General features: G+C 16.1%; 4 protein-coding genes across 4 annotated transcripts in view, besides 77 other annotated features; all 4 read right to left on the minus strand. All coding sequences in view use genetic code 6, as the record gives it.

Moving 5' to 3' along the window:
• The window catches only part of IMG5_020870 (hypothetical protein), a gene marked incomplete at both ends in the record, with an annotated part of 455 nt that extends 243 nt beyond the window's left edge, over window positions 1-212 (minus strand). Inside the window, 2 exons of the mRNA XM_004039438.1 lie at window positions 1-135; window positions 180-212. The exon at window positions 1-135 is cut by the window's left edge and continues 243 nt beyond it. Coding sequence (XP_004039486.1) covers window positions 1-135; window positions 180-212 — 168 coding nt within the window. The remainder of the gene's footprint in view (window positions 136-179) is intronic.
• Window positions 2-64: a microsatellite.
• Window positions 39-69: a microsatellite.
• Window positions 75-125: a microsatellite.
• Window positions 197-249: a microsatellite.
• Window positions 197-251: a microsatellite.
• A 1,127-nt stretch (window positions 252-1,378) lies between these two features.
• Window positions 1,379-1,465: a microsatellite.
• A 9-nt stretch (window positions 1,466-1,474) lies between these two features.
• Window positions 1,475-1,522: a microsatellite.
• A 4-nt stretch (window positions 1,523-1,526) lies between these two features.
• Window positions 1,527-1,615: a microsatellite.
• Window positions 1,616-1,649: 34 nt separating this feature from the next.
• Window positions 1,650-1,727: a microsatellite.
• Window positions 1,660-1,716: a microsatellite.
• Window positions 1,660-1,720: a microsatellite.
• A 109-nt stretch (window positions 1,728-1,836) lies between the features above and the next one.
• Window positions 1,837-1,879: a microsatellite.
• Window positions 1,880-1,930: 51 nt separating this feature from the next.
• Window positions 1,931-2,010: a microsatellite.
• Window positions 1,961-2,030: a microsatellite.
• A 170-nt stretch (window positions 2,031-2,200) lies between these two features.
• Window positions 2,201-2,250: a microsatellite.
• Window positions 2,251-3,782: 1,532 nt separating this feature from the next.
• Window positions 3,783-3,822: a microsatellite.
• A 1,122-nt stretch (window positions 3,823-4,944) lies between these two features.
• Window positions 4,945-4,995: a microsatellite.
• Window positions 4,945-5,005: a microsatellite.
• Window positions 4,979-5,068: a microsatellite.
• Window positions 4,983-5,041: a microsatellite.
• Window positions 5,000-5,068: a microsatellite.
• Window positions 5,069-5,306: 238 nt separating this feature from the next.
• Window positions 5,307-5,363: a microsatellite.
• Window positions 5,313-5,363: a microsatellite.
• Window positions 5,364-5,532: 169 nt separating this feature from the next.
• Window positions 5,533-5,583: a microsatellite.
• Window positions 5,540-5,584: a microsatellite.
• Window positions 5,545-5,583: a microsatellite.
• A 101-nt stretch (window positions 5,585-5,685) lies between the features above and the next one.
• Window positions 5,686-5,714: a microsatellite.
• Window positions 5,686-5,729: a microsatellite.
• A 65-nt stretch (window positions 5,730-5,794) lies between these two features.
• Window positions 5,795-5,884: a microsatellite.
• Window positions 5,809-5,879: a microsatellite.
• Window positions 5,851-5,893: a microsatellite.
• Window positions 5,852-5,929: a microsatellite.
• Window positions 5,868-5,922: a microsatellite.
• A 175-nt stretch (window positions 5,930-6,104) lies between the features above and the next one.
• Window positions 6,105-6,169: a microsatellite.
• Window positions 6,128-6,198: a microsatellite.
• IMG5_020980 (hypothetical protein) lies at window positions 6,158-9,012 on the minus strand (the record flags this gene model as incomplete). Its single annotated transcript, XM_004039439.1, has 2 exons — window positions 6,158-7,810; window positions 7,921-9,012. The coding sequence occupies 2 exons, from the start codon at window positions 9,010-9,012 to the stop codon at window positions 6,158-6,160; spliced, it is 2,745 nt and encodes a 914-aa protein (XP_004039487.1).
• Window positions 6,163-6,198: a microsatellite.
• Window positions 6,165-6,197: a microsatellite.
• Window positions 7,835-7,911: a microsatellite.
• Window positions 9,013-9,090: 78 nt separating the features above from the next.
• Window positions 9,091-9,151: a microsatellite.
• Window positions 9,152-9,823: 672 nt separating this feature from the next.
• Window positions 9,824-9,917: a microsatellite.
• Window positions 9,918-10,447: 530 nt separating this feature from the next.
• Window positions 10,448-10,517: a microsatellite.
• Window positions 10,474-10,519: a microsatellite.
• Window positions 10,520-12,752: 2,233 nt separating this feature from the next.
• Window positions 12,753-12,812: a microsatellite.
• IMG5_020990 (hypothetical protein) lies at window positions 12,813-15,168 on the minus strand (the record flags this gene model as incomplete). Its single annotated transcript, XM_004039440.1, has 6 exons — window positions 12,813-13,228; window positions 13,346-13,931; window positions 14,001-14,058; window positions 14,084-14,633; window positions 14,764-14,834; window positions 15,158-15,168. The coding sequence occupies 6 exons, from the start codon at window positions 15,166-15,168 to the stop codon at window positions 12,813-12,815; spliced, it is 1,692 nt and encodes a 563-aa protein (XP_004039488.1).
• Window positions 13,250-13,339: a microsatellite.
• Window positions 13,941-13,990: a microsatellite.
• Window positions 14,650-14,746: a microsatellite.
• Window positions 15,090-15,139: a microsatellite.
• A 580-nt stretch (window positions 15,169-15,748) lies between the features above and the next one.
• On the minus strand, window positions 15,749-17,028 carry IMG5_021000 (hypothetical protein; the record flags this gene model as incomplete). The annotated part of the gene is made up of 2 exons (XM_004039441.1): window positions 15,749-15,768; window positions 15,990-17,028. The coding sequence occupies 2 exons, from the start codon at window positions 17,026-17,028 to the stop codon at window positions 15,749-15,751; spliced, it is 1,059 nt and encodes a 352-aa protein (XP_004039489.1).
• A 116-nt stretch (window positions 17,029-17,144) lies between these two features.
• Window positions 17,145-17,233: a microsatellite.
• Window positions 17,149-17,217: a microsatellite.
• Window positions 17,199-17,324: a microsatellite.
• Window positions 17,202-17,268: a microsatellite.
• Window positions 17,325-17,433: 109 nt separating the features above from the next.
• Window positions 17,434-17,485: a microsatellite.
• A 468-nt stretch (window positions 17,486-17,953) lies between these two features.
• Window positions 17,954-18,030: a microsatellite.
• Window positions 17,969-18,028: a microsatellite.
• Window positions 17,974-18,027: a microsatellite.
• Window positions 17,974-18,031: a microsatellite.
• Window positions 17,996-18,035: a microsatellite.
• A 1,223-nt stretch (window positions 18,036-19,258) lies between these two features.
• Window positions 19,259-19,313: a microsatellite.
• Window positions 19,259-19,331: a microsatellite.
• A 224-nt stretch (window positions 19,332-19,555) lies between these two features.
• Window positions 19,556-19,615: a microsatellite.
• Window positions 19,585-19,646: a microsatellite.
• A 258-nt stretch (window positions 19,647-19,904) lies between these two features.
• Window positions 19,905-19,972: a microsatellite.
• A 428-nt stretch (window positions 19,973-20,400) lies between these two features.
• Window positions 20,401-20,442: a microsatellite.
• A 20-nt stretch (window positions 20,443-20,462) lies between these two features.
• Window positions 20,463-20,554: a microsatellite.
• Window positions 20,463-20,562: a microsatellite.
• Window positions 20,484-20,580: a microsatellite.
• Window positions 20,485-20,562: a microsatellite.
• A 750-nt stretch (window positions 20,581-21,330) lies between the features above and the next one.
• Window positions 21,331-21,359: a microsatellite.
• Window positions 21,360-21,870: 511 nt separating this feature from the next.
• Window positions 21,871-21,917: a microsatellite.
• A 791-nt stretch (window positions 21,918-22,708) lies between these two features.
• Window positions 22,709-22,793: a microsatellite.
• Window positions 22,764-22,819: a microsatellite.
• A 134-nt stretch (window positions 22,820-22,953) lies between these two features.
• Window positions 22,954-22,992: a microsatellite.
• Window positions 22,993-23,158: 166 nt separating this feature from the next.
• Window positions 23,159-23,206: a microsatellite.
• Window positions 23,207-23,860: 654 nt separating this feature from the next.
• Window positions 23,861-23,951: a microsatellite.
• Window positions 23,883-23,951: a microsatellite.
• Window positions 23,891-23,952: a microsatellite.
• Window positions 23,953-24,623: 671 nt separating this feature from the next.
• Window positions 24,624-24,694: a microsatellite.
• The last annotated feature ends 384 nt before the right edge of the window (window positions 24,695-25,078 follow it).

Below are 25,078 nucleotides of genomic sequence, written 5' to 3' on the forward strand. Positions count from 1 at the left end.
GATAATAACAAAATAAAAAATAAATATATATATTAAAATAATAAATAATAATTAATAAATAATATTAATTTAATTATATATATAATATATATATATATATATATATATATATATATTATTTATATGCAATTATTTCTTATTCTTTTATATATAAACATAATAATAAAATTTAAATATACATATATTCCATATTTATAAAATTAATTAACCATAATAAAAAAATTAATTAACCATAAAAAAATAAATTAATTTTAAAACTAACAAATAAATAAAAATATTAAAAAGGAAATAATATTATAATATACAAAAATTTTCTTTATAATTTTTTTTATAAATTACAATAAGGCAAGATATATTATAGTAACTTTCAGTTAATATAATTAAATAGCTATTTATGTAAAAAAATGATAAATAATATATATAAGTTGATATGATTAAAGAATTAGAAAGAAGTGATATAATGGGAGAATATCAAAAAGAAGAAGAATGAAGAATAAGTACAAAAAAGAAGAATAATAAGAAACAAAATTTCAAGAAGAAGTAGCAGCATGAAAAAGAGAAATTATAAAAATAAGAAGAAACATAAGATGAGGAATAATTTGAAGTATAGAAGTAATGGAAGAAGAAGAAATATAAAAAGTAAAATAATAAGAAGATAAAGAAGAAAATTACAAATTTATAGATTTTTTTATTTTTTCTTTAATTTTTTTTTATATAAAATAAAAAGATTATTTACTAATTTTATTTTTTAATTTATAAAAAAATTGTTGTTTATTAACAAATTATAAAAAATCATTCCCCTCACCCCCTAAAAATTATAAATACTGAAAGAAAAAAAAATCAAAAAATTATATATTTAAAAAAAATAAAAATCAGTAAATAGAATTTTTTTATTATTTTTAATTAAAATACTAGTCAAATAAAATCTGAATTTAAATGTTATTTTTATAATATTTTTTTCGATTTAAGTTAAATAAGAGAAAAATTTAAATAGTTATTAAATTTAAAATATTAATATTACAATTTTTTTTTGTAGATAGTCAATAGCAATTTTTAAAAAATTGCTATTAATGTTAATTAGAAAATTAATTTATTTATTTTAAATAATTTTAAAAATTAGATTAAATTTCCTCATTCTAAAGTAAAATATATATATTATTTTAATATAAAAAGTTACTAAAATTTTTATAAAACCTTCTTAAGATGTAATATCTATTATTTAAAATGAAAATAAATCAAATATTATGTTTTCTTAATATCTTATTTATTTTAGAATATTTATAAAAATAAATTGGGGAAATAGTTAAAATGATTTATTATATTTTATATAATTTAAAATTAATACAAAAAAATTATAAAATTTTAACTACTTTATTACTTTATTAATTATTTTATATTTTAAAAAGTTTTTTTTTAATTATATATTTATAAATTATTTATAATTTTAAAATTATTTGATTAATTAATTTTTTTAAAATATAAATTTATAAGGGATTAAATATAACATTTATAAGCAAATAAAAAACAAAATAAAATAAAAAAGTGTTTAATATATAAGATTCTTTTTTAAAAAATAAATATAAAAAGTGTGTATATATTAATTATTCTTATTTAATTTTATTTGATCAATATTTTAAATTAAATAAAAAATATATACTTTTTTATTTTATTTTATTTAATTTTATTTTATTTTATTTATATATATTTTTTTTTATTATTTATATATAATTAATCTAATTTATATAATTTTTATTTATATATAAAAATAATATGTAAGATAATATTGTTTTACATAAAAAAAGGATGTTATATTAAAATAATAATATAAATATATAAAATTTATTATTTAAATAAAATTAATTTTTATTAAATAAAATTACCAAAATAAAATTGATTTTAACACAAAATTAGTATAAATTTATAAGAACTATATTTTATATATAAAATATTTATAAGATAAATATATATATATTTATTTATATATATATATTTTTTTATTTATTTATATATTTAATGTTAATATAATATTTGACTTTTATTTTAAATTAATTTTTTTTTATTATTAAATTAAAATATTATTAAACCTTTAAAATTTTTTATTTAAAGTTTTCATTTAATCAAAAAAAAATCATATGTTTTAATACTAATAGATTTATCTATTTAAAAGTTCATTTGTATTCACTTATTGTTTTTTACAATTTAATATAAAAAAAATAGAAAAAATAAAGAAAAAATCATAAAAAATTAATATTTAATTATATTAAAACAATAATTTCTTATTATAAGTTTTTATACAAATTTTATAAATAGATTTCCTTAAATAATATTTAATTAAATAAAAAACAAAATTCTATGTGTTAGGACTAAAAGATTATTTTCTATTTCTTATAATAAATAGAAACATATCAATAATTTTTTCCTTCCTTAATTATGATTATATTGATTAATAAATTTATTAAAAATTACAAACAAAAATATAAAGAAATAATAATTTTAAATATTATTAAAAATAAATATTTTAAATGTTTTTTTATAATATAAAAAAAAATTAATTTTTAAAATAATTTAAGATCAATTAGATTAATAACTTTAATATGATTTAGTTTAATAAAATTTAATATTTTTTTAATAGCATGTTTAGTTATAAAAATTGTATTTTAACTTAGATATAAACATTTATAAGTATTATATTATTAAATTTAAATATAAATATTATAATATTTATATTTATTAATATAGTTTTTTAATTTTAAATATATAACAAAATACTTCTTATAAGATAAAATAATTATCTTATCAAATTATTTTATTATAAAAAATATTTATCCTTTTTGATATATATAAAAATTTAAAATAAAAATTTTAAAAAAACAGTAAGGAATCTCTAAAAATAATTAATCTATTTTAATGTATAAGTATTATTAATTTTCTTATTAATATAATTTAGCCATTTAAATAAATATATTAAAAATGAGGTATTTTTTATTTAAATTAAATATAATTCAAGATTATAATGATATTAAAAAAGTATATTATTTTGTGGTATAATTATATTATATATTATTATTATTTTCGTTAGTTTTTAATTAAATTATATAACTAATAAAAAAAAAATAATATAAAATTATTACTTTAAAAAAATAAAATAAATTAAAAAAATACAATTAAAATATTTTTTTTTTGACATAAATATATATTTTATTAATTTATAATCTTTTTTTAAAAATATGATATAAATATAATTTCTATTGTTTTTTTTATTAAAAAAACAATGAATAAATATTTGTTTGATTAATAAATCAATATAAAAAATTTAATATTATTAACTTCTATATATAAAGTTAAAAATTGTTATTAATTATATCAAAAAATGTCATTTTATCTTTATAATAACTCAATATAATCATTTGTATAAATTATATAAAATCATATTTTTGTATTGATATAAATTAATATCTATAATAAAATAGATTATAAAAACGATTTTTATTTATACATTAAAAATTATAGAAATTTATTTTAAATTAAATATATTTTTAATAAAATGTTTTTATTTTAATATTTATAAAAAAAAAAATTAAGGATATTTATTATATATATAAAATAAAAATAAATATTGATATTAAATTACTTTAAAATATATATTATAAAGTCTAAATATAAATTTTAAATATTGTTTTTATAATTTGTTTTAAAAAAATGCAAATGTACATAATATATATAAATAAGTTATTTATTTTATAAATTGTTATATTAATTCATAAAAAAATAATTATACAAATTATATATATATATATATATATATATATATATATATATATAAATCTTTATATAAAATTATTTATAAATTATTGTTTTCTTAAAATATATAAATAAATAAATAAGTTTTTTTCTTTCTATTCATTATATAAAAATAAAATTATATATCTACTACGAAATTTCAATATAATACCTTTTCATTAATTATTATTTTTATTTTTTAGCATAATAAATCGACATTTAGTTGAATTATTCATACAAAAATCTAATAACCATACAAAAATTATTAAATTTACTATTATCTTCCATTGTATTTTTACTGATTCTAAAATAAAAAAGATCATCTATAACTTTTTTACATAAAGGTTTAATATTAACATCTATATCGAAACTCTAACATAAATCTCTATATTTAGAATTAGATATATTACATCTTTTTAATGGATTATCATGTAAACTCCAATGTTTAGTTAATTATTTTACTTTTTCTTATTAATCTTTATTCATATATTAGGTTATAAATTTTTAGTTTTAATCAATTATTTTTGAGCTGTTTTTAAAAAAGCACTTTAGTACTTATTTTCTTATTTAGTTTTTACTTATGATGCATATTAGTAGTTTTTATAAGGATTTTCTATATTTCTTCTTTTTTTGTAATTATAATTTAGTGAATGAGATGAGTTTTGTTCTTCTTTTATTAGTTAGTTTTTAGGGCTTTTCTATGAGTTATTAGCATAAGAACTATTAATTATTTCCTCATATTTATTGTCAATAAAGAGATGCTTGTATTCTTATAAAGGATTTTCTATTTCAGGTTGTTCTATGTAAGAGTACCTACATATGTTTGATGCAGCAGTTAATTTTTTCTTCTTTTTAAATTATTATTAAGTGCTTATGACAGTTGTGAGAGTCTAAAAAGGCTTTTCTTATTGCACTTACTATTAATTGTTGTTAAAAGGAGATGGCTAAGTAGAAACATCTATTTTAAGAAAATTTAGATGAGTTTTTTAATCGTTTTAATAACTTAAATCTGATATAGTATTCTAGAAAGCATTTTTTAAAGTCTAATTATTCAAAAAAAGAAGCTTTTTTATTTATTTTTAAGGATTCTACAAAGGAATATTAAGGTTTTAATTAGAAAAAATAAGGTTATAATTGTTTTATGGATTAATAAATAATTACATGTTTTTTATTATTGTATTTTTTTTTTTGTATTTAGTTTTTTTTTTATTTTTATTAATTTTTTAATTTAATATTTTTTTGTGTTTTTTATATTTTTTATATTATTTTTGTTTTATATTTAATATTTAAAAAAAAAAAAAAAAAATTATTAAATTTTTGTATTGTTATTAATTTATTTTAATGTAAGCATTAATTTTATATTTAAAACTATTATTAATAATTATTTAAAAACCTAAATTAAACAAAAATATATATAAATTTATCTATTCTTTAATTAAATAAAAAATATAAATATATATAAAAATAGGATCTTTATAATTATTAGTATTCTTTAAACAAAAATAATCATATTTAAATAAAAGAGGAAAATTTAAAAAAAATTAAAAATATAAAAAATATATAATAATAAATAAAAATATAAATTATCTAAAATTAAATGTATATATTAATAATATTTAAATAAAATATTAAAATTAATATAATATATATATATTTTATTAATTTATATTTCATATTTATTTTATTTTTAAATTATTAATTTTTAAATAATTTTGTATGTATATATAAAAGATAAATACGTTTTAATTTATTTTAAAAGAAAAAAAAATTAAAATAATAAATAAAATAAAATTATATAATAAATTATTAAAAAAAAAATACTAGTAATAAAAATAAAAATTAATTTAATAATAACAAAAATTTTATTTAAAATATAAATAAATAAATTATATATGTATATAAAAATAATATACTGATTAATAATACTGATTAATTTATTTATTAATATATTAATAAACTAGCATAAATATATATATATACATATATGCTTAATGTTGAAGAAAAATAATATAAAATAATATATTTATATAAATAAATATATATTTATATATATTTGTTTTATATTGCTAAATATATTATATTTAATATATATTTTATATAATATGATTTTTATTTATATTAATTTTAATTATATTTATATTATAATTTTTAATAATCAAAAGAATTAAATATAAATTTATATTAATAAAAATAAATACAACATATAATTAATTATTTTAATTTATATTAAGACTTTTTTTGTTATAAAAAAAATAAATTATTATATTTATTAATAATAAATATATTATTTTTAATATTTTTCTGATATATATAATTTTTTTTAATAAATAAATATAATAATTAATCATTTTATATTTAAATATATATTATATTTATATCATTTTTTATTATTTTATTATTATTATTATTATATTATTTAATTTTCCATATAATTAATTAAATCCTTATCATATATTTACTATTTAATTAAATCTATAAAATAGCTTTAATTTTTCTTACTTTATACCGCACTTTTAATCGCTTATTTACTTTCTCCAATTTTTATTAATAATAATATTTATTCTTCCAAATCTTACATTTCTAAAATAATTCTAATCGCGCTACCTTTTTCATTTATTTTGATTAGTTCTTAAGCCACAAATTCATATGGAATTACTGTTTTTTTCTTATTTATTTCTTTTATATAATATTCTATTTCTGCTGTATTTTTATTATCAAAAAGACTTCTTAATTTTAATAAAAAGAGCCTCTTTTCACCTACATTACTGAATTATTTTTATATTTATTTAAAATCATTATTATTACCATTTTATAGTATATTTTTTATTAAATGGGAATTTAATGACTAATTGTCTAATTAAAATTTGTCGTTTTTTTCTTTTTCTATACTTTTTAAGTCCTTTTTTTCTTCAGGTTTCTCGTTTTAAAGTAAAAATGAAATTTTCGCGAATTCCTCGCAAATTGCATTATTATAAAATTGATCTTCTTAAAATTATTTAAATGATTCTTCCGATATTTTCAGAAAATCGTATTTATCTAGCAGTATTTTTATAAGACTTTCCGTATTTAAGTCATAAGAAAATTACTCTTGTAAATAAAAGGCTCCTCTCTCCCCAAACTGTCTAGTTTTTTCTAAAAAAGTACTCAAGTTCTTCTTGTTTTGTTCGATTAATTACTTGTTTTGATTTAAAGTTTTAACTTTGAGCATATTAGTGTACATATATACATATTCAGGTCTCTATTATAATAACTTAAGCTTTAAATCAGCTGAGAGTGCCAATGTATTGTCTAAAAAAAAGAAAATTTCATACAAAAGGTCAAAATCTTTCTATTAAAAAGTATCATTTAATGCTTTTTCGAAATAAAAGAATGATTTAAGTTCGTCTGTTTCTTCATTAGCCATCCATAATAGAAAAGGAATTCTTTTTTAGATTAAATTTTCAAAGGAAATCAATTAAATTGCGAGATTTTTTAAATTTTTTTAAAAGGCTTTTTTTGCGATTAAAATAAAGGAAATTTCTGACTGTTTTTTTTGAAAAAAACTTATAATTTTTTCCATTATTTTATCTTCGTCTTCATTTTTCTCAATTATGGTAATTGCCCAATCTTCATATATTAAAAAAACTTCATCTTTATTAAAATTTCTACAAATCTAAACTGCTAAATTATGTAGTTTATATTTTAAAAGCTTAGGAATCAACAAATCACTAAAATTTTATATTAAAAACTTCATTTATTCACATGTAAGTATTCTTCTAGGTTCTTTTTAATCAAAATTAAATAAAACTCGTATTATTTTACACGTTTCTTAAAAAAAACTACTATTTTGTTCATTTTCAATTAAAAAAGTTCTCCCGTAACTAGCCGCATTCAATAATTCATTTTAAATTTCGAATTCTGTTACGTATGTTGAAGCTTATATACAATCATAAATAGCTTCCTGTAGATTTTGTTTATTTTAACGTAAATCTTAGTCTTCATAAGAAATGTTTTATTGGATTTTTTTATAATTTTCTAATAATTAGCAACCCTAAAATAAATGTAAAATAAATAAATATAAATATATAAATATATAAATATATAAAATATATATATATATATATATTTATTTATTATATATATATATATATAATCAAATACTGGTTTATTCGAAAAATTTTTGAAAATATTCAAGTAAGAATCTGGTACCTTTCTTAAGAGTTAAAGTTCATTTTTTGTTATTATTTTTATTGCATCTATTTCTGGGAAAAAAATAAAGTCTTCAGGCATTTTTATTGTTTCAGTGTCTCTTGGGCCTACCATGATCAGAAAATCGAATATCTTAAGGATAAGACAGTCTTCTCCACACCATTACATTTAGATTTATAATTATTTGTTAGTATTTTATGCTTATATATTCGATATATTAATTTAATTTTTGAAATAAACTGTCTATTTGTAATCATTAGATAGTATATTTACAGTAAGTGAATTTTCAGTATTTTATTATAAATAAGCTGCGAGATTTCCCTTTAAAGAAATGCTTATTTAGATGATATTTCTAATAGATGGTAAAGATTCCTACGAGTAAAATAAACTTCTATTATTTTCGGAAAGTAGAATAATTCCATTATCTTAATGTGTAATTTATACCTCGAGTTTTTATGGTAAAATCTGCCAATCTCTTGGTATTTCCTTTAAAAAAGAATCGACAAAAAACGTTATTTTTTCAGGGAAAAAAGCATCTTGTATTGAATAAAAACGAATCTCATTTTTTTTTTAAGTACAAAAAATAAAACCGTTCTTATATACTTTTGCATTTATTAAAGATTCTTATATTTTGAAAATCTCCGCTAGGCTTTTTTACTAATATTATTACGTAGAGTATTTATAAGGGTCAAATATATAATAATTAGCATCTTATTATATTAATATTAAATAATCATTATCTAAAAATTCAAAAGCAAGTATCTAAGATTTTTATTCGAAAGGAATACTATGGTATATAGTACCATCATTATTAAAAAAGCATACACATTTTAATATATCAGGGCTTGCATTTGAGACTATTATTTCGTTTCTTTATTTCAAAGAAGCGATTAATCCTCCAAATTTTTAACATGAAAACATTAAATTCCTTAAAGTTAATTTTTCTGTTATAAATTTGGATGTTAAACTATGTATTAACTTAAATTCATATAGTTTATCACCTAATTATCGTTTTGATTAATCTAATATATCTAATAAATTCATTATATTGTTTATTAAATAAATATTATTTTATTTTAATTATAAATTATATTATATATTTTTTTTAATAAAGGAAAGAAGATATATATATATTAAATATATATATATATATATATATATATATATATATATATATATATATTTTAATTTTATATTTTTTTTTCGGATATATATTATTCATTCTCATTTAAATTTTTTTTTAGTTTCCCATAGAAAATAGTCTATTGCTTTTTTCTCGAATTCTTTTTTAAGTTAATAGGCTTTGTTTTTTCTTTAATTTCCTTCAATTAAATCTTAAATTACTTAATCTTAATTTTTAATATTTCTTTTAGTATTCATTTCTTATATAGGATCAGTATAACATATTTAAAAGTTATCTTAGTTTAATATGTCTCCTATTTATTTATCTTATGTTTATATTTGATATTGTTTTTGATTTTAGTTTAGTTTTTATTGATTATTTACTTAGAAATTAAACATTTTATCACATTCGAATGCATGCTAATCAACTATTTTTTTGATTTCTTCTATTTATTCATTTATTTATTTTTATTTGTATTCATTGTTTTATTAATTAACAATAAAATCTTGATTTATATTATAAATTTATCTTTTTTAATTAAGTATTTCTTTAATTTATGTTTTAATTTATTAATTTTCATGTTTTATATTATTTTATATTTAAAAATTTTCAAAAATTTTTTAATATTCTTCATTTTATTATTTATTTAAAATTTAAAAACTTTATTAAAGTTAATTTAAAGGTTATTAAAAAATGTTTTCAACAATTAATTAAATCTAATTTATTAATTTTTATATATTAGATATACATATATTTAAAATAAATATTATATAAATATATATATATATATATATATATATATATATATTTATATGTATATCTATATGTTTTTTTTTTTACTTATTTTTTTCTTTAATTTTTTTGAATTTCAAGTATTTTATTTTGATTTCTTATTTAGTTTTAACATTCTTTTTTCTAAATCTCTATTTTTTAATATTTTTACATCTCCTTTTTATTATTTTTTTCTTATATTTACATCAATAAATAATTTTATAATTCTAAGTATTATTATTTTTTAATATTTTACAAAGATTATTCAATCATATTTTTTTAATTATAATCCTATATATAATATTTGATATTTAATATATATTATTTAGGTCTTTAGTTACTTAAAAATAATTATGTTCATTAATATTAATACTATTTTATTTAAAAACACTTATTTTAGGAAAAATAAATTAAGATTCATTCATTAAAAAATTAATTTAAAATAAAAAATACCATAAAAAATATATAAATATATTTACATAAACAATAATTATTTATATATATATAGGTTTAGGAAAAAATAAAATATAATAAATCATTTAAATTTGTTTAAAATTTTTCTATAAAAGCAACTTTAAACTTATCTATATAAAATATAATAGTTATAAAGGTATAAATATATATATATATATATATATATATATATATATATATATACTTATTAATATTTTTTAATTCTTTTTAGTTTTTTATTTTTATTTTTTCTGTATTGTCTTTAAATTCTTATCTTAGGAATATATTTTCTTATTTTTATTTTATTATATCGATTTCATTTATTTGATTATTTAATCTCTAACTTTCTTTATATAATTAATCTAATTTAATTTCTGTATAAGAAGCAAAAGATTCATTTCCTTAATCATATTTATTATCTCTTATTTTTTATATATATAAATTTATATATATATATATATTTAATATCTATTAGTAAACATATATTTTTACGATTCAGTAATAATATTATTATATAGTTTATTTTTTTTCTTTTTATTATTTTTTAAAAATATAGATTTATTACTAATTAGCTTTTATTCTTTCTTCTATATAGAGCGAGATTACATTAGTTTATCTTTTTTTTTTTTTAAATAAATTTATTAAAAGACATTATTTTCAATATTTTTAATATTATTATTTCTTAATTAAAATTAATCTAAAAAATAATTAAAAGAATCGCTTTAAATTTTTTTCTTTTTTATAAACTAAACTATATTGTCGCTTACAGTCTCTAAAACTTCTTTTTAATCATTAAAATTTAATTATTTCTAGTCTGAATTTTATAATCTACAAATACTCCTTTTTTCTTAAATTTCATTGCCAAAATTAAACGTATTTATAATAGAATTTTTAAAACTTTACAAATTTAATGATTTAGATTTAAAATGGGACGCTAAATTCACTTTTTGGAAGTCATTTAGTAACTCTGTTACTCTTTTACGTGATTAAAACTGACCATTAAGTTATAAAGCCTTCGAATTTTAACTAACTGAGTTCAAATTTAGCCAATAATGCTTCGCTTCTTCCGATTCGGGCTATATGTGTTTCGGAAGTTCCCTTTTTTAGGACATTCTTTCATCTTTACTTACAAAAGAAAGGTTTTTTTTATGCCTTTATTCTTATTAGTATCTTAATTTTTCTCGTTTTTAAAAAAAATTGCCAAAGTGACTCCTTTCATAAGTGCATTTTCTGAATAAAAATTAAATTATTCCTTTTATTTTTATAAAAATTATGAAAAAGGGGTTAAATTTTTATTTTTATTTTCTAAAATATTGAATTAATGTGAAATTTCTTATTTTTTGATTTTTTTTAAAAAACGATAAATTAATGGCTAAATTTTGGAAATTTAAACTAATTATTCTGCGTCTTATTTTTCTTTTTTTCTATTTATAATTTTATCGATTATTTTTTGTTTTTCTCGTATGTTTTTTAACTAGTTTACTGCTAAATTTATTTATTGTTTATCATTTACGTCTAAAATAGAATTAAAAACTTAATTAAAATATACACTAGAAGCCTTTTTTTATATTGAATTTTATAAAATTTGATTTTTGGGGCTAATTCTGGTTGTAAATTATATAGGAGTATTATTTTTTAATTAAAAACTTTTTTTTTTTTATGAAAATTTAATATTTTATTAAAACATTTTTTTTATTTCTTTTTTTGTTTTATATTAATTTTTATTTTAATAAAAAAAATATATATATATTTTTTTTCATTTCTTTTATATATCATTTAATATATACTATCTAGCTATATAATATATTTATAAAATATCATTTAATTTTAATTTAAAAGATTCAAATAAAACTATTAATTAATCATAATCTTTAGCTATAATAGCCATATAATATCTAATATCATATGGAGTCATTCCCTAAATTTAAATATATCTATATATATATATATATGTATTAATTATTACTTCGTTTATAATTAAATCTCTTATTTATGATATATATATAAATTATGTATCTATACTTCCATTATTTTTCGTTTTTTCTATTACTACGCCTATATTTTTTATTATTATCAGGCTTTCTATTTATATATATTCATATATTAGTATTTATACAAATAACCTTTTTCTAATTTAGAACCATTGTATTTAATGAAAAATATATTTATAACTATTATTGTGGATATATATATAATATTATTAGCTGCTTTTTTAATAATGATATTTATATTTAATGTATTATTATAAATAAAAAATCCACAAATAAATAAAATATTCGTCAATATATGAAAAATAATCAAACTAAGTTATTAATTATTAAATACAGTAAATGTAGTTTATAATCCTTCTTAACCTTATATTTGAATTTTAAACTTTCCTTAGGATTCTTTGTTTATGTTTTAATTATTTTAAATCATTTTTAAATTTTAATTAAAAATATAATATATAAATACATATATATATATATAAATATTTATATATTTTATATATATATATTCATAAGCTTTATTTATCATTATATGGATTTTAATCTAAAATCGAGAAAACTTCTTGGTTTGAAAATGCTTTTTCGAAAAAATTAAATATAAATTTTCTATTTTCGAATCTAAACTTATAAAAATCAAGCATTAGTATTACTGAATAAATAACTATTTTATCTTCAAATAATCCCGGATTACTTTTATATATTTTTTTTATTTCCATACTAGCATTTTTACTACTTAAAGCATTACTCATAAGTGCAATATTCTATAATAGTTTACTTTAATCATTATTTTAAATAACTTTTTTTTAAAATGATATATATCTATCCCAATTTTCATTTTAATTAGGCCAATAAGTTCTTAAACCTTCCTTATTCGTATTTCTAATATAAAAAAATTATCTCATATTATTTGGTGTTACAAGCCATCCTTATTTATAAAATATTAATAATATATATATATATATATATATATATATATATATATATATATATATATATATATATATTTATATATTTATATATTTATATATTTATATATTAATACCTATATTTTAATTCCAATGAGAAATCCAATCTAATTCTTTTAATTAAGATCTACCTAATTCTGTATTAGCCAACATATTAAGTATATATAGACATGTTCCTCTTAAAGAAAGAATGTCACTTTATTCTGCTAATCTTACCAAATCTTAAACTATTTGATTTTAATATAGATTAGAAATCATATCTATTCCTTCTATAGAATAGCCTATATTACCTATTGCCCATAAAGAGGCTCTTTTATTTAATATTGGGATATTGTAATTCCTTATATCGTCCACGCATTATTCTATTATTCGATTTTCCCTTAGTATTTTTTTCCCAAGAGTTGTCTTGACTAACTCTCCAAAGAAATGCTAAGGAACTTTTTCTTATAAAGACTTATTTTCAGATACCTTCATATAAAGTTTAATTTAAGTTAATTTTACAGTGTTAGAATTTTCATCGAAAAGGAAAATAAAATGAATTCCGCCTTTTTTAATTATCAAATTATTATCTATTCTCTCATATTGTTTACTATCAGAAAAATCACATCTTACTAAAATAGACGAAGGATCAGGTAATTCATTACAATTTTTATCAATAAAACTCTAAAACAAATATATATATATATATATATATATATATATATATATATATATATATATATTATTATTTACCTTTCCAACAGATAAATTAAAATTTATTTAGAATTTTGAATTGAAAATGTATAGTATACTTATCTAATTCAGAATAAGGCGACAAAGGTGTAGGCCTTCCGCATAAAACAAACTATGATAGATTTTATTAACCTTAATATTATATAGAGACTAAAAATTATATACTATCCTTGAATTCATTAGTAGAAAAGTCTACGTTCATAATCCAGGGCATTCTATGTATAAATCCTAGTGTAAAAAGTGAGTTTTGAGGGTTATTTACTATGTCAGGGAACCTGAAGATATTCTGTTCTTCGTTTTCAACAAAATTAAGGGCATTAAGAAGACATTTTTCAATTTTAGTTACATATTAAATCTTCTCGGTTTCTTGCCAACGAAATAGTTCTTAACTAATCCAATCATATTTTTAAGATAAATAATTAAATCCTTCTTCTGTTTATAATAAGGTTATTAAAAAAGGGTCGCTTTCATCACATAAGTCTTATAAATTAGGATTCTTAGAAAAAAATATTTCCATATACTTCTTTTCTTAAACTACTTCTTTTATTACATTTAAAGCTTTCTAACGAATTTCGATCTAATCAGAATTATTTAATTTATTCACTAACATATCAATTCCCCATTCGAAAAAATCTAAAAAGTATAAATAATATATGTATATATATATATATATATATATATATATATATATATATTTATATTAATTTATGCATATATATGTATATATATTTATTTTTATATATATAATTTATTAATTATTTACCTATAAATTCACATCTATTTAATAATCTTAATAATTCCAAAGCCGAGTTTTATAAAAAAAAGACCCTTTTTCTAAACAATATTATAAAAATTCAATTGATTTTTTCTATTTGCCATAATCCAAACAATAAATTAGAAGTATTAAAATATGATCTCTTTTCCCTTTTATATCTACATATTAATTTAAAGTTTCCCATATTTTAGCTTCTTTTAAAAGAATTAAACCACTTCCACTCTAAGAAAAAAGCCCAATCCAAGAAATATATTCCCTAATCATTTTTTCATTAAATTCAGAAGGTTTTAATAAAAAGGAAGCTCTAAAAAATTTATAAATATATATATATATATATATATATATATATATATATATATATATAATAATATTAATTTATTACGGATGATTCATTTCTTAATTTACCTCACTTACTAATAAATGAAAAAGCTCACTTATAAAGCTTCTATTAATATTAATCATATCATTAGGTGGTGTATTTAATATTTAAGTACCTTCTTAGAATTTTAAAAGATTTTAAATTAACAAATAGCCAACTTTTGCCTATATAAAATTTGAGTCTCTCCATTCTAAAGATATAAACTACTACTAATGAGGGTGAAAATAGACCAGAAGTTTCCTTACAAACCTATTTTTAAGTTCATTCCATTTATTTTATATATAAGTCTGTACAATTTCCAATATAGAATTCCAATTCCATCTTGCATACTCCCTCTATATATTGGTATCTTACAAAAGCCTTTCGAAATTTTAATCGTCTAGTACACTTTCATTCTAGACTTTTATTTTTTAAATAATTTATTTATTAATTCTATGCGAAGGCAGTCCCAACTATGTAAAAAGGTAAAAATTCTCACAAGAATACACGAATTTAGAGTGAAAGTTTTTCCTATATTTCACATTTTACTCAAAAACGTAATTTCCCATTATAGAGACTATATTACTAGACCAAGCCTTCAAATCACTTAAACTCTCATTGCATTAATTGGCTGCCTAAATCAAAAAATCAGTGTATTTTTGGCAATTAGGGATTAAATTAAACATTAATTAAGTCAATTATTTTAGTTATTCTTAAGCTCTAATTGATTTTTTCTCATCTTCTAGTCCACTTAATTCTACTAACACTGTAAAAAGATCACAGTCTAGTAAAAATTGTATTAAAATCATCAAATAATAGTTCAGAAAATTCTACACTGTAATCTTCTTTTATATACTCTCTTTAACCCCTAAGGCTAATAACTCCCCTATAATATCATATATGGCGTTCCTTATTTTATCATGTATAGGCTATCTTAGAGTCTAAACTAAAGATCTCATCGCGATTCTCTAGTTTCCGAGATAAATGAGCCCTTTCCATGTTTTTAGCATTGTAATCAGTGCTTTTTTCGCCAGGTTGAGTGTTTTTTCGAACTGCTCCATCTCCCTTCTATTGTCCTCCTAAGACTAGGTTTTGGGAGCACTCTTTGAGGGTGCATCTATATCTGTAAAGACTCCGAAAAGCTTAGGGAAATCCAAATAAACCTTAACTAAATTCCTATAATCAGGCTCATTTAGTAAATAAAGTAAAGTATGAATAATGGGATCGGATAATTCTTATAAAGAATGGTCAATTACACACTCTATGAGTAATTTAATACCTCCAGACCAGGCACATAATTGAGGGTTTCCAACAGCCAGTTTTCTTATAATTTCAATTGCAGCTTATTTGATCTATTCGTCAGCATTTTCGGAAAAGGCCACAAGGGAATTTGCGAGTAATTTCGGGAAGGTTTTTGGCGTAATTTCGATCCATTTTTTTATGAATTTTAAAGACTAATCTATCTCCTAATATGCACTACTAGATGACGTATTTTAACGATTTTCTTGCGAATTCTTAGTTTCTCTTTCCAATGAACGTGCTATGAATATTGGAATTGAATATTAAATATATTATAATGATATTTTCTCAGATTCTAAGATTAAACGAAAAAATTTTATTGCGTTTGACCTTAATATGGGGTGAGGTTCGGTTAAAAAAACTCGTATTACATTTATTATAGAACCTTCATCATTATAGAACTTCTTTATTTGTGGAGATTTCATGTCTTAGAGTTTTTTGGTCTTGTTTACAAGTTATTAAAGGATTTAAAATTTATTATCTTGGTATTATTGGTTGTTTTCACGAGATTGATTACGGGCAAAAAAACGAATTAATTTTAATGCATATTAAACTATTTCTATATCTGAATTATGGCCATCATAGAAATTATCCATTTATTTATAATAATTATTAATATGTATTTATAATAAATCTGTTTTATTTTTCTTATAAAAATTGATATTTTATATAGATTATAAATATTTACATAATAGAAATATATATTATTAGAATTTTTATATATATTTTATCTTTATTATATAAATATTATTTTTATAATTGTTTTTTTTATATATATATATTTTTAATATATATTTATATGTATTTTAATACATATTATTTATCATTTATAATATTAATTTTATATTTATAAAAGATTTATTTTTATATTATATTATAATATATTTATATAAAATTATGGAATCAATTTATAATTAATTATAAATATCTGAACAAACTATAGTATATATAGAATAAAACAAAAATATAAACCTTCCATAAATATATGAAAAAGTAATAAAATATATATATATATATATATATATATATATATAAATATATAAATATATATATTAAAAAATTCATTTAAATATAATCAATATATTTATTTATATATATTTTATATTTATAGGCTTTTTAAGAATTAAAAAATAAAGAATGGTAAATATCCGAAAATTATGAATATTTAGACGGAGAGACTTAAATTTTAGAAAATGAACTACAAAAATCATATACTATAATTTAATAATTAGAAGATTTATTTATTTAATTTAGCACTGATTTAAACTAATTAGAAAAAGATATGTCTTTATTATAAGAAAAGTCTATTAAAACTATTTAAAATTTGAAGAACACTTAAAAAATATAAGAAATTTTATAAAATTTAATATCTTCAACAAATATTGATGCTAAGTTTATTATAAATTTAAATAACCAGCCAATAAATTAAAATTATATATAAAATATTATTTCTTTATAAAATAAATTTTAATTTTTAAATACATTTAATACTTCATAAATTAATACTTTAAATAACTTGTGTAAAATATATATTATTTTAAATATATATATATATAAATATTTATATATATTTATAAATATATAATTATATATATTTATTTATTTACTTATTTACATAATTATATTTTTATTTTCTTTAGAACCTGAAATATAAAAACTTATATAAAAGGCTTGTTTAAGAATTAAAGAATTTTTAATTGACAAAATTAATTATTTATAATAAATTATTCAATAGAAAAAAACACAATTTAAAAGCGTCAAATATTTATTGATTTTAGTATATTCCTTTAGTTTTTGAAATAATAAAACCTTTAAATATACACTGAATTATTAAATTATTACTCCGAAAACATTTAATATTCCTATTTTTAATATTTTAAAGCTTATATAAATGAAAATATTAAAAAATTACATATTTTATATACCTAAAATGACTTAATAGTATCACATAATTCACGTTCATATATAAATACAAATGAAATAATTAACTTAGATACAGGATAAAATCGATCTATATTTGATTTAATGAAAAGAGACTTAATTTTAGATGAAAATCAATATAAAAAAACCTATAAAAATTAACAAAAGTTGACTATAGAGCAGTTTTTTAAAAAAACTAACAAACAATTATTTTAAAAGCTATTTTTAGAAAACGAATTTTTGCGAGTTTTTTTTCATTTAAAAAATGATGAAATTTTCGGTATTTTTTAAAATTTCTTTTTTAATATTTTCGGAATTTTTCTTGAAACTTTTAAATTTTTGTTACAAAATAATTTCGATTTTTACGGAATGTTACTTATTATACTTATAAATTAATAAAATCAATAAAAATATTATAATTAATGGACTAATTAATACTTTAATAATATAAATATGACTTTCTGGCCTATATTTGAGCAATTATTTGAAATCTAATTAGCTAGTTTTGATAATAAATTACAAAAAAATGCCAATTTTAACTTTTTTTCATATAGATTTGCTGATTTTATGCTTTCTTTATACATATTATATGGTAAATTCGGTGAAAATAAGATGCTTTTGGTAAGAATGTAATAGTTGAGTGAAAAATATATGAGGTTTTTGAGAAAAAACGAAGAAGATAACTGCGCAAAAGGTCTTGAAAGTAAGATTTTTATGATTTAGAACCTATATATAATTTAGGAAGTATTCGAAAACGAAGAATAGATAAAAATATGTCAAAAAGGAAAAGAATATATAAAAAAAATAGAAATCGAATTAAAAAATTAAATAGAAAATTACATAAAAATATATATGGAAGATTTATTTCCATTTTTTTTAATAAATAAAGATGAAATTTAATAAGATAAAAATAATAATAATCATTTATAAGAAACAAATAATAATATTTTAGAAAAAAATATAGATTTTTTGGAAAAAATACCCATTTTTAAAAAAGAAACTTAATAATTTTTTAATAGTTAAAATATTTTACTATAAAAATTATTTAAAGAATTTTCAAAAACATTTATTTCTTATTATACTAATTTTTATAATAATAATATAAACACTAATAATAATGCAAAAACACTTCCAAAAATACATGAATAAATGAAAAAAATAAATGAAATATTTTAAATATGAATATATATAATTTTTTTTTACATATATATATATATATATATATTATATATATATATATATATATATATATATATAAATATAAAATATTAATATAAATATTAATATAAATATTTGTTATTTATTTTAATTAATATATATTTTCAAAATCTTTTAAAATCTTCATTAAATTCAAAAGATGCTCTTTAATCCTATCCATTTATTAATTCTCTAAAACTAAAACCAAATATTTCATAAAAAATTCCTTATCTATCTTACCTTTTTTTACTATTAAAAGAAGGTAAATTTTATACTTCCATATTGATTCTTTCTTTATCTTAACCTTAATATCTTAATTTTAATTTTTCTGTATACTTTTTAATAAGAAAAATAAATATATATATATATTTATATATATAAATATATATATGTATATATTTATATATATATAAATATATATATTTATTTCTTCTATTGATATAGCATTTTTTTTTTTAATTATCTTTTTATTTTTAAAAATATTCTTTTTGGAATATATATAATATAATTTATATTATATTATTATTAAGTTTACTGTATGTTTAAGGATATTTATTATAAAAATTTTTATTAATATTTACTTAATCATATATAGATTCACATTCGTTTGCACAATTATCTTTTTATTAATCCGTCAAATTAATACATTTTTGAAGGCAATTATTATATTCTAATTTTTTTTTATAATTAATTAAATTAGTAAAATAAAACCTTCATTTAATTAAAAATATATTCCCATTCTTTATTATTTTTCACTTGAAAAAACCTTTTATAAATAAGTTTTATTTATTTTCTTTAAATAAATAAATACTGTATATATTTCATTTCTTAAAATAACTTCTTTTTTTAGCATTTTTTAAAAATAATAAATTATTTTTTTATAATAATTAATTGAATTAATACATAAAAAGAAATATATATAAATACTTATAAATTATAATTTATATATATAAATATATTTATATATTTATATATATATATATATATATATTTATATATATATATGTTTATATTATTTTTTTATTTTATATAAAATTTCTAATTTTTTTTTTATTCATATATATTATATAATTATCATTTAAATAATAAATATTATCTTTTTTGACTAAATCCTATATATTTAGAAAGTTCTAATATACATTTATATAATTTTAGAATATATCTTTCTTTTTTTTTACTTCAATTTATATTTATAAATTCCTTTATAATTATTAAATATCATAAAATAGCTTAATATTTCCTTTTCATTTGTTCTAGAATTAGTCTTTTATCATCATCAACTTTTAAAATTTATTATTTACTTGATAAAACATTAAAAATATCTTATAAATAATCTACAATACATTAATTCATTATAAAATAAACTTAAATATATAATATATAGTATACTATAATCTATTAAATTATAACTTTCTTTCGATCTCTAATATCCATTTTTATAATAAACATTTATTTTTATCTTTTAAACCCTCTATTTTTACCATTTAAATCTTATTTAGTCAATTATTTGGATATCAAATACCTAAAAAGCCTATTATACTATAATTTAATTCTAAAAATGATAATAATGCTCATATAATTAGCATTAAAAGTGGTAAAATAGCCTTTAATTAATTGAATATTTTATTCTTTAAAGGACTTACATAACTCGATATTACTTATAGTAGTCTAAAAATCGTTTTTTTCTCAAAAAGAATGTATTTTTTCTTACAATTAATCTATATTTAAGTTTTATCTAATATATACATATATATATGTCTTATATTATTCTTTTTTTCGAGTTTTTTTTTTAAAATTTTTTTTCTTAAAAAAATTCAAGCCTTTTTTTTCTTAAATAAAAAACAGTTTAAAATCTTGCTTTTTTAAGTCTTAAATTTTCTTTATTTTTTTGTTTGGTAATCGAATTCTTAAATACATATATAAATTAAGGATTAAACAAACAATTTTAGACTAATTTACCTCCTTTTTAATCTAAAATTAGTCTAATATAAACTCTTTCAGAAAATCAAATAAACTCTCTTACCTTCTATTTATCTAAAGTACTTATTTAAGCATATTTATTCATCAACTAAAGCTAAAAATGCAATTTAAATCCCTCATATATTACAATAAATATTCCCAAAAGGTATTTTTGTTTGAAATAATTATTCTTTTTATCAATAAATGAAGTAAAAATAGATTTTTTATATATATAATTAATAAATTGATATTACCCAAAAATAACTTATAATTATTTTAAATTTCGATAATATAAAATTTACAAATAAGTGTTTCTTTTTTTTTCAAAAAAAAAACAATGAAAAAGTGTATTTTGTTCACATATAAAAAAAATAAATTTATTAAATAAAAAAAAAAATTATAGAAATAATTATAAGATTTATATATATAAATAATTAATATTATTAGTAAGATTTTATTAAATACTAATATTATTATATATATTTAAACTTAAATTATGTTTTTCTTTAATATATTTTATTTTTTCTATATATTAAGTACTGTTTATAATCTTTTTTATATAAAAAAATGACTTGTTTATTATATTTTATACCATTTTTTTTTTTTTAATTGTTTAAAATTAGTCTATTAGTTTTAATTTTTTTTTAAAAAAAAAAAAAAAAAAACTTGATTATTTCCAGTAAAAACGTAAATTTAAAAATTATACTTAAATTTTTTTTTTTGGTTTTTTTAATTTAAAAAAATAAAATGAATAAAAATTAATTTATTCCATATTTTATATAAAAAAGTTATTCACTAAATGACCTTTTTAATTAAAAAATGCTCCAAAAAACACCTCCAAAATAACTCCCTCCAGGTATATATCCACCCAAATTTAGACACAGAACTATAAGTAATCGATTTTCATTTGAAAAAGGTTAAAGATCATCATCTAAATATGAAATATTTCGCGAAAAAATGCGAAATGGGTAAAATATTGAATAAATAAAATCTTACTTTAATGAAAATACTAACAAATCTTAACAATTTATTAAAAAAATATAGTTTTAAGTTTAATAAAAAAATTCAATTTAATAGATTTATAATAATATATATTTCTTTTTTGATTAAATAAAAAAAAAAAAAGGATAGATTTGAATATTTTTCTAATGAAAATTACATTATAGGTAAATAATAAAGAATTATATAGAAAAAACTACAAAATAATATAAAATACGAGTAAATAATTAAATAAATAAATGAATAAAAAACGAAGAAATAAGATTAAAATATAAATATATAAAAATTCGTTGAAAACATAAATATATAAAATTTACGTAATAAATATAAACATAAAATTTAAGAATACGAAATAGAATAAAAAAATGAAAAAAAAAGATATATAGAAAGAATAATTCAAATACACAAATAAAAGAAATATGAAAAAAAAAAATGAAAAATAATATATATATATATTTATATTAATATATATATGTATAGTAATAGTTTTATGAATATAACTTCAAACATACCCATTTATCAATTTATCTTATAGTAATTCTTATATATTAATACTTTCTTCTTTCTTATTAATTTTTAGCGAATATTTTTTATAAAAAAATTACTAACTTTTTGGAAAAAAAAATCATGGTAGATAATATCAATCTATCGATATATATATATATATATATATATATATATATATATATATATATATATGTGAACATATACATTAACTATAGCTTGTTTAGTTTATATTTCATCTTATTTACAAAAAGGCGTATAACCAGCTATTAATTGAAAACAAATCACTCCTAAAGCCCATATATTAATATCTTAATTATATATTTAATTACTAATCATTTTAGGACATAAATAATCAAAAGTTCCACAAAATGATTTCCTTTTATTAAATTCTTTAGTTTCTATAAACGTAGCACACATAAAATCACAAACATTAACTTTTCCCTAAATAGACATAAATATACATACATATATATATAAACATACATCTGATATAAGAATATTTTATAGTTTAAAATCCCTATGTATTATTTTTTAGGATTGTATATGATATAAAGCTTTTGATATTTATTTATTATTTTAGCGGTTTCTTCTTCTGTAATTTTTTGATATATATCAAGCATTTCCTCACAATTACCATCAGAAGCATATTCCATCAGAATATAATAATTTAATTTATCTTCAAAATATACAATACATTAAAAATATTTTCATGAAAGCAATAATTTTAGTGAATATTAAGTTCATTTTATAACTATTCTTCCATATTATTTTATTTTACAGTTTATTTGAGTATAATTTTTATGGCATATATACCTTTAGATATAAGATCACTTATTAAAATAAAAAATATACATATATATATATAGAAATATATATTAATTAAATAATATATAAATATAAATTTAAATATATATATATATATTTAAATATATATATAATACCTAACCATATATACTTTTCCAAAAACACCTTTTCCAATTATTTTTATGAATTCAAAATCATCTTTTTTTAATTTTTTTAGCTTTATTCATTTATAACTATATTTAATAATAATTCTGGTGTATTTATTCTTAAAAAAAAAGCTTAAAATCTCTAATTATATTATATTAATGAAATAAATTGTAGTTATTAGAGTTTATACATTAAGTATTATCCAAAGATCTATGTAAATAAGCTTTTTCCTTTGTATTTTTTCCACATTTGTTCTTTTATTTATACATAAATACATATTATTGATAATTATTCGATGTTTTATTTTATTCTTAATCCCTATTTATATCGATTTCTTATAAAGGGGTTTATGATTGTATTTTATTTTCGAATTTTTATTTATAAAAATAGTTTTTTTCTTCAATTTATGAATTTAGCATTTAACTAATAGACATTTATTATAATTCCTCATCTAAAAATACTTTTTGGGCCACTATTAATTATTTGGGAGGACAATTTTCGTATTAAAAAACCTCTTTCGGTTTACTTTTACTTTAAAGAAACTACCTAAATCTATCCGATTACTAACAATTGTATGAATTATTATTAATTGATTATATATAAATAGGTTTTTTATTGAAATTCATATTATATATATATATAATCTGTTATATTATTATATATATATTATTTAATATTATAAATGTATTTATATATTTATTATTTTCATATAATAATATTCTTTAATATAAAAAACAAAAATATATTAAATTGCAAAATAAAAATCTTATTAGAATAGCAATAATTATAACATTATAATAATTCTAAATATAATTTGTTTGTGTCATTTTATTGACATTTTTATAAACATTCACTTATACTTTCATAAATAGTTAATGAAGTACATATTAAATCTGATCTTATGCAATTTTCTTGTTATTTTAATATGTTCATACATTTTACATTGTCTAATACGCAATTTTCTTCTATTTAATTACATTTTTTAGCTTTACAATTTTTAAATTCATTTATTGTAGTATTTAAAGAGTAATTAATAAATAAAATTAAAATTATAATATATTTCATTTTTATTATTAAAGTATATTTTTTTTTTTTTTTAATAAACAAAAAAAA

This window comes from Ichthyophthirius multifiliis, assembly GCF_000220395.1.
Source record: "Ichthyophthirius multifiliis unplaced genomic scaffold scaff_1120509249658, whole genome shotgun sequence".
Classification (NCBI taxonomy): domain Eukaryota; phylum Ciliophora; class Oligohymenophorea; order Hymenostomatida; genus Ichthyophthirius; species Ichthyophthirius multifiliis.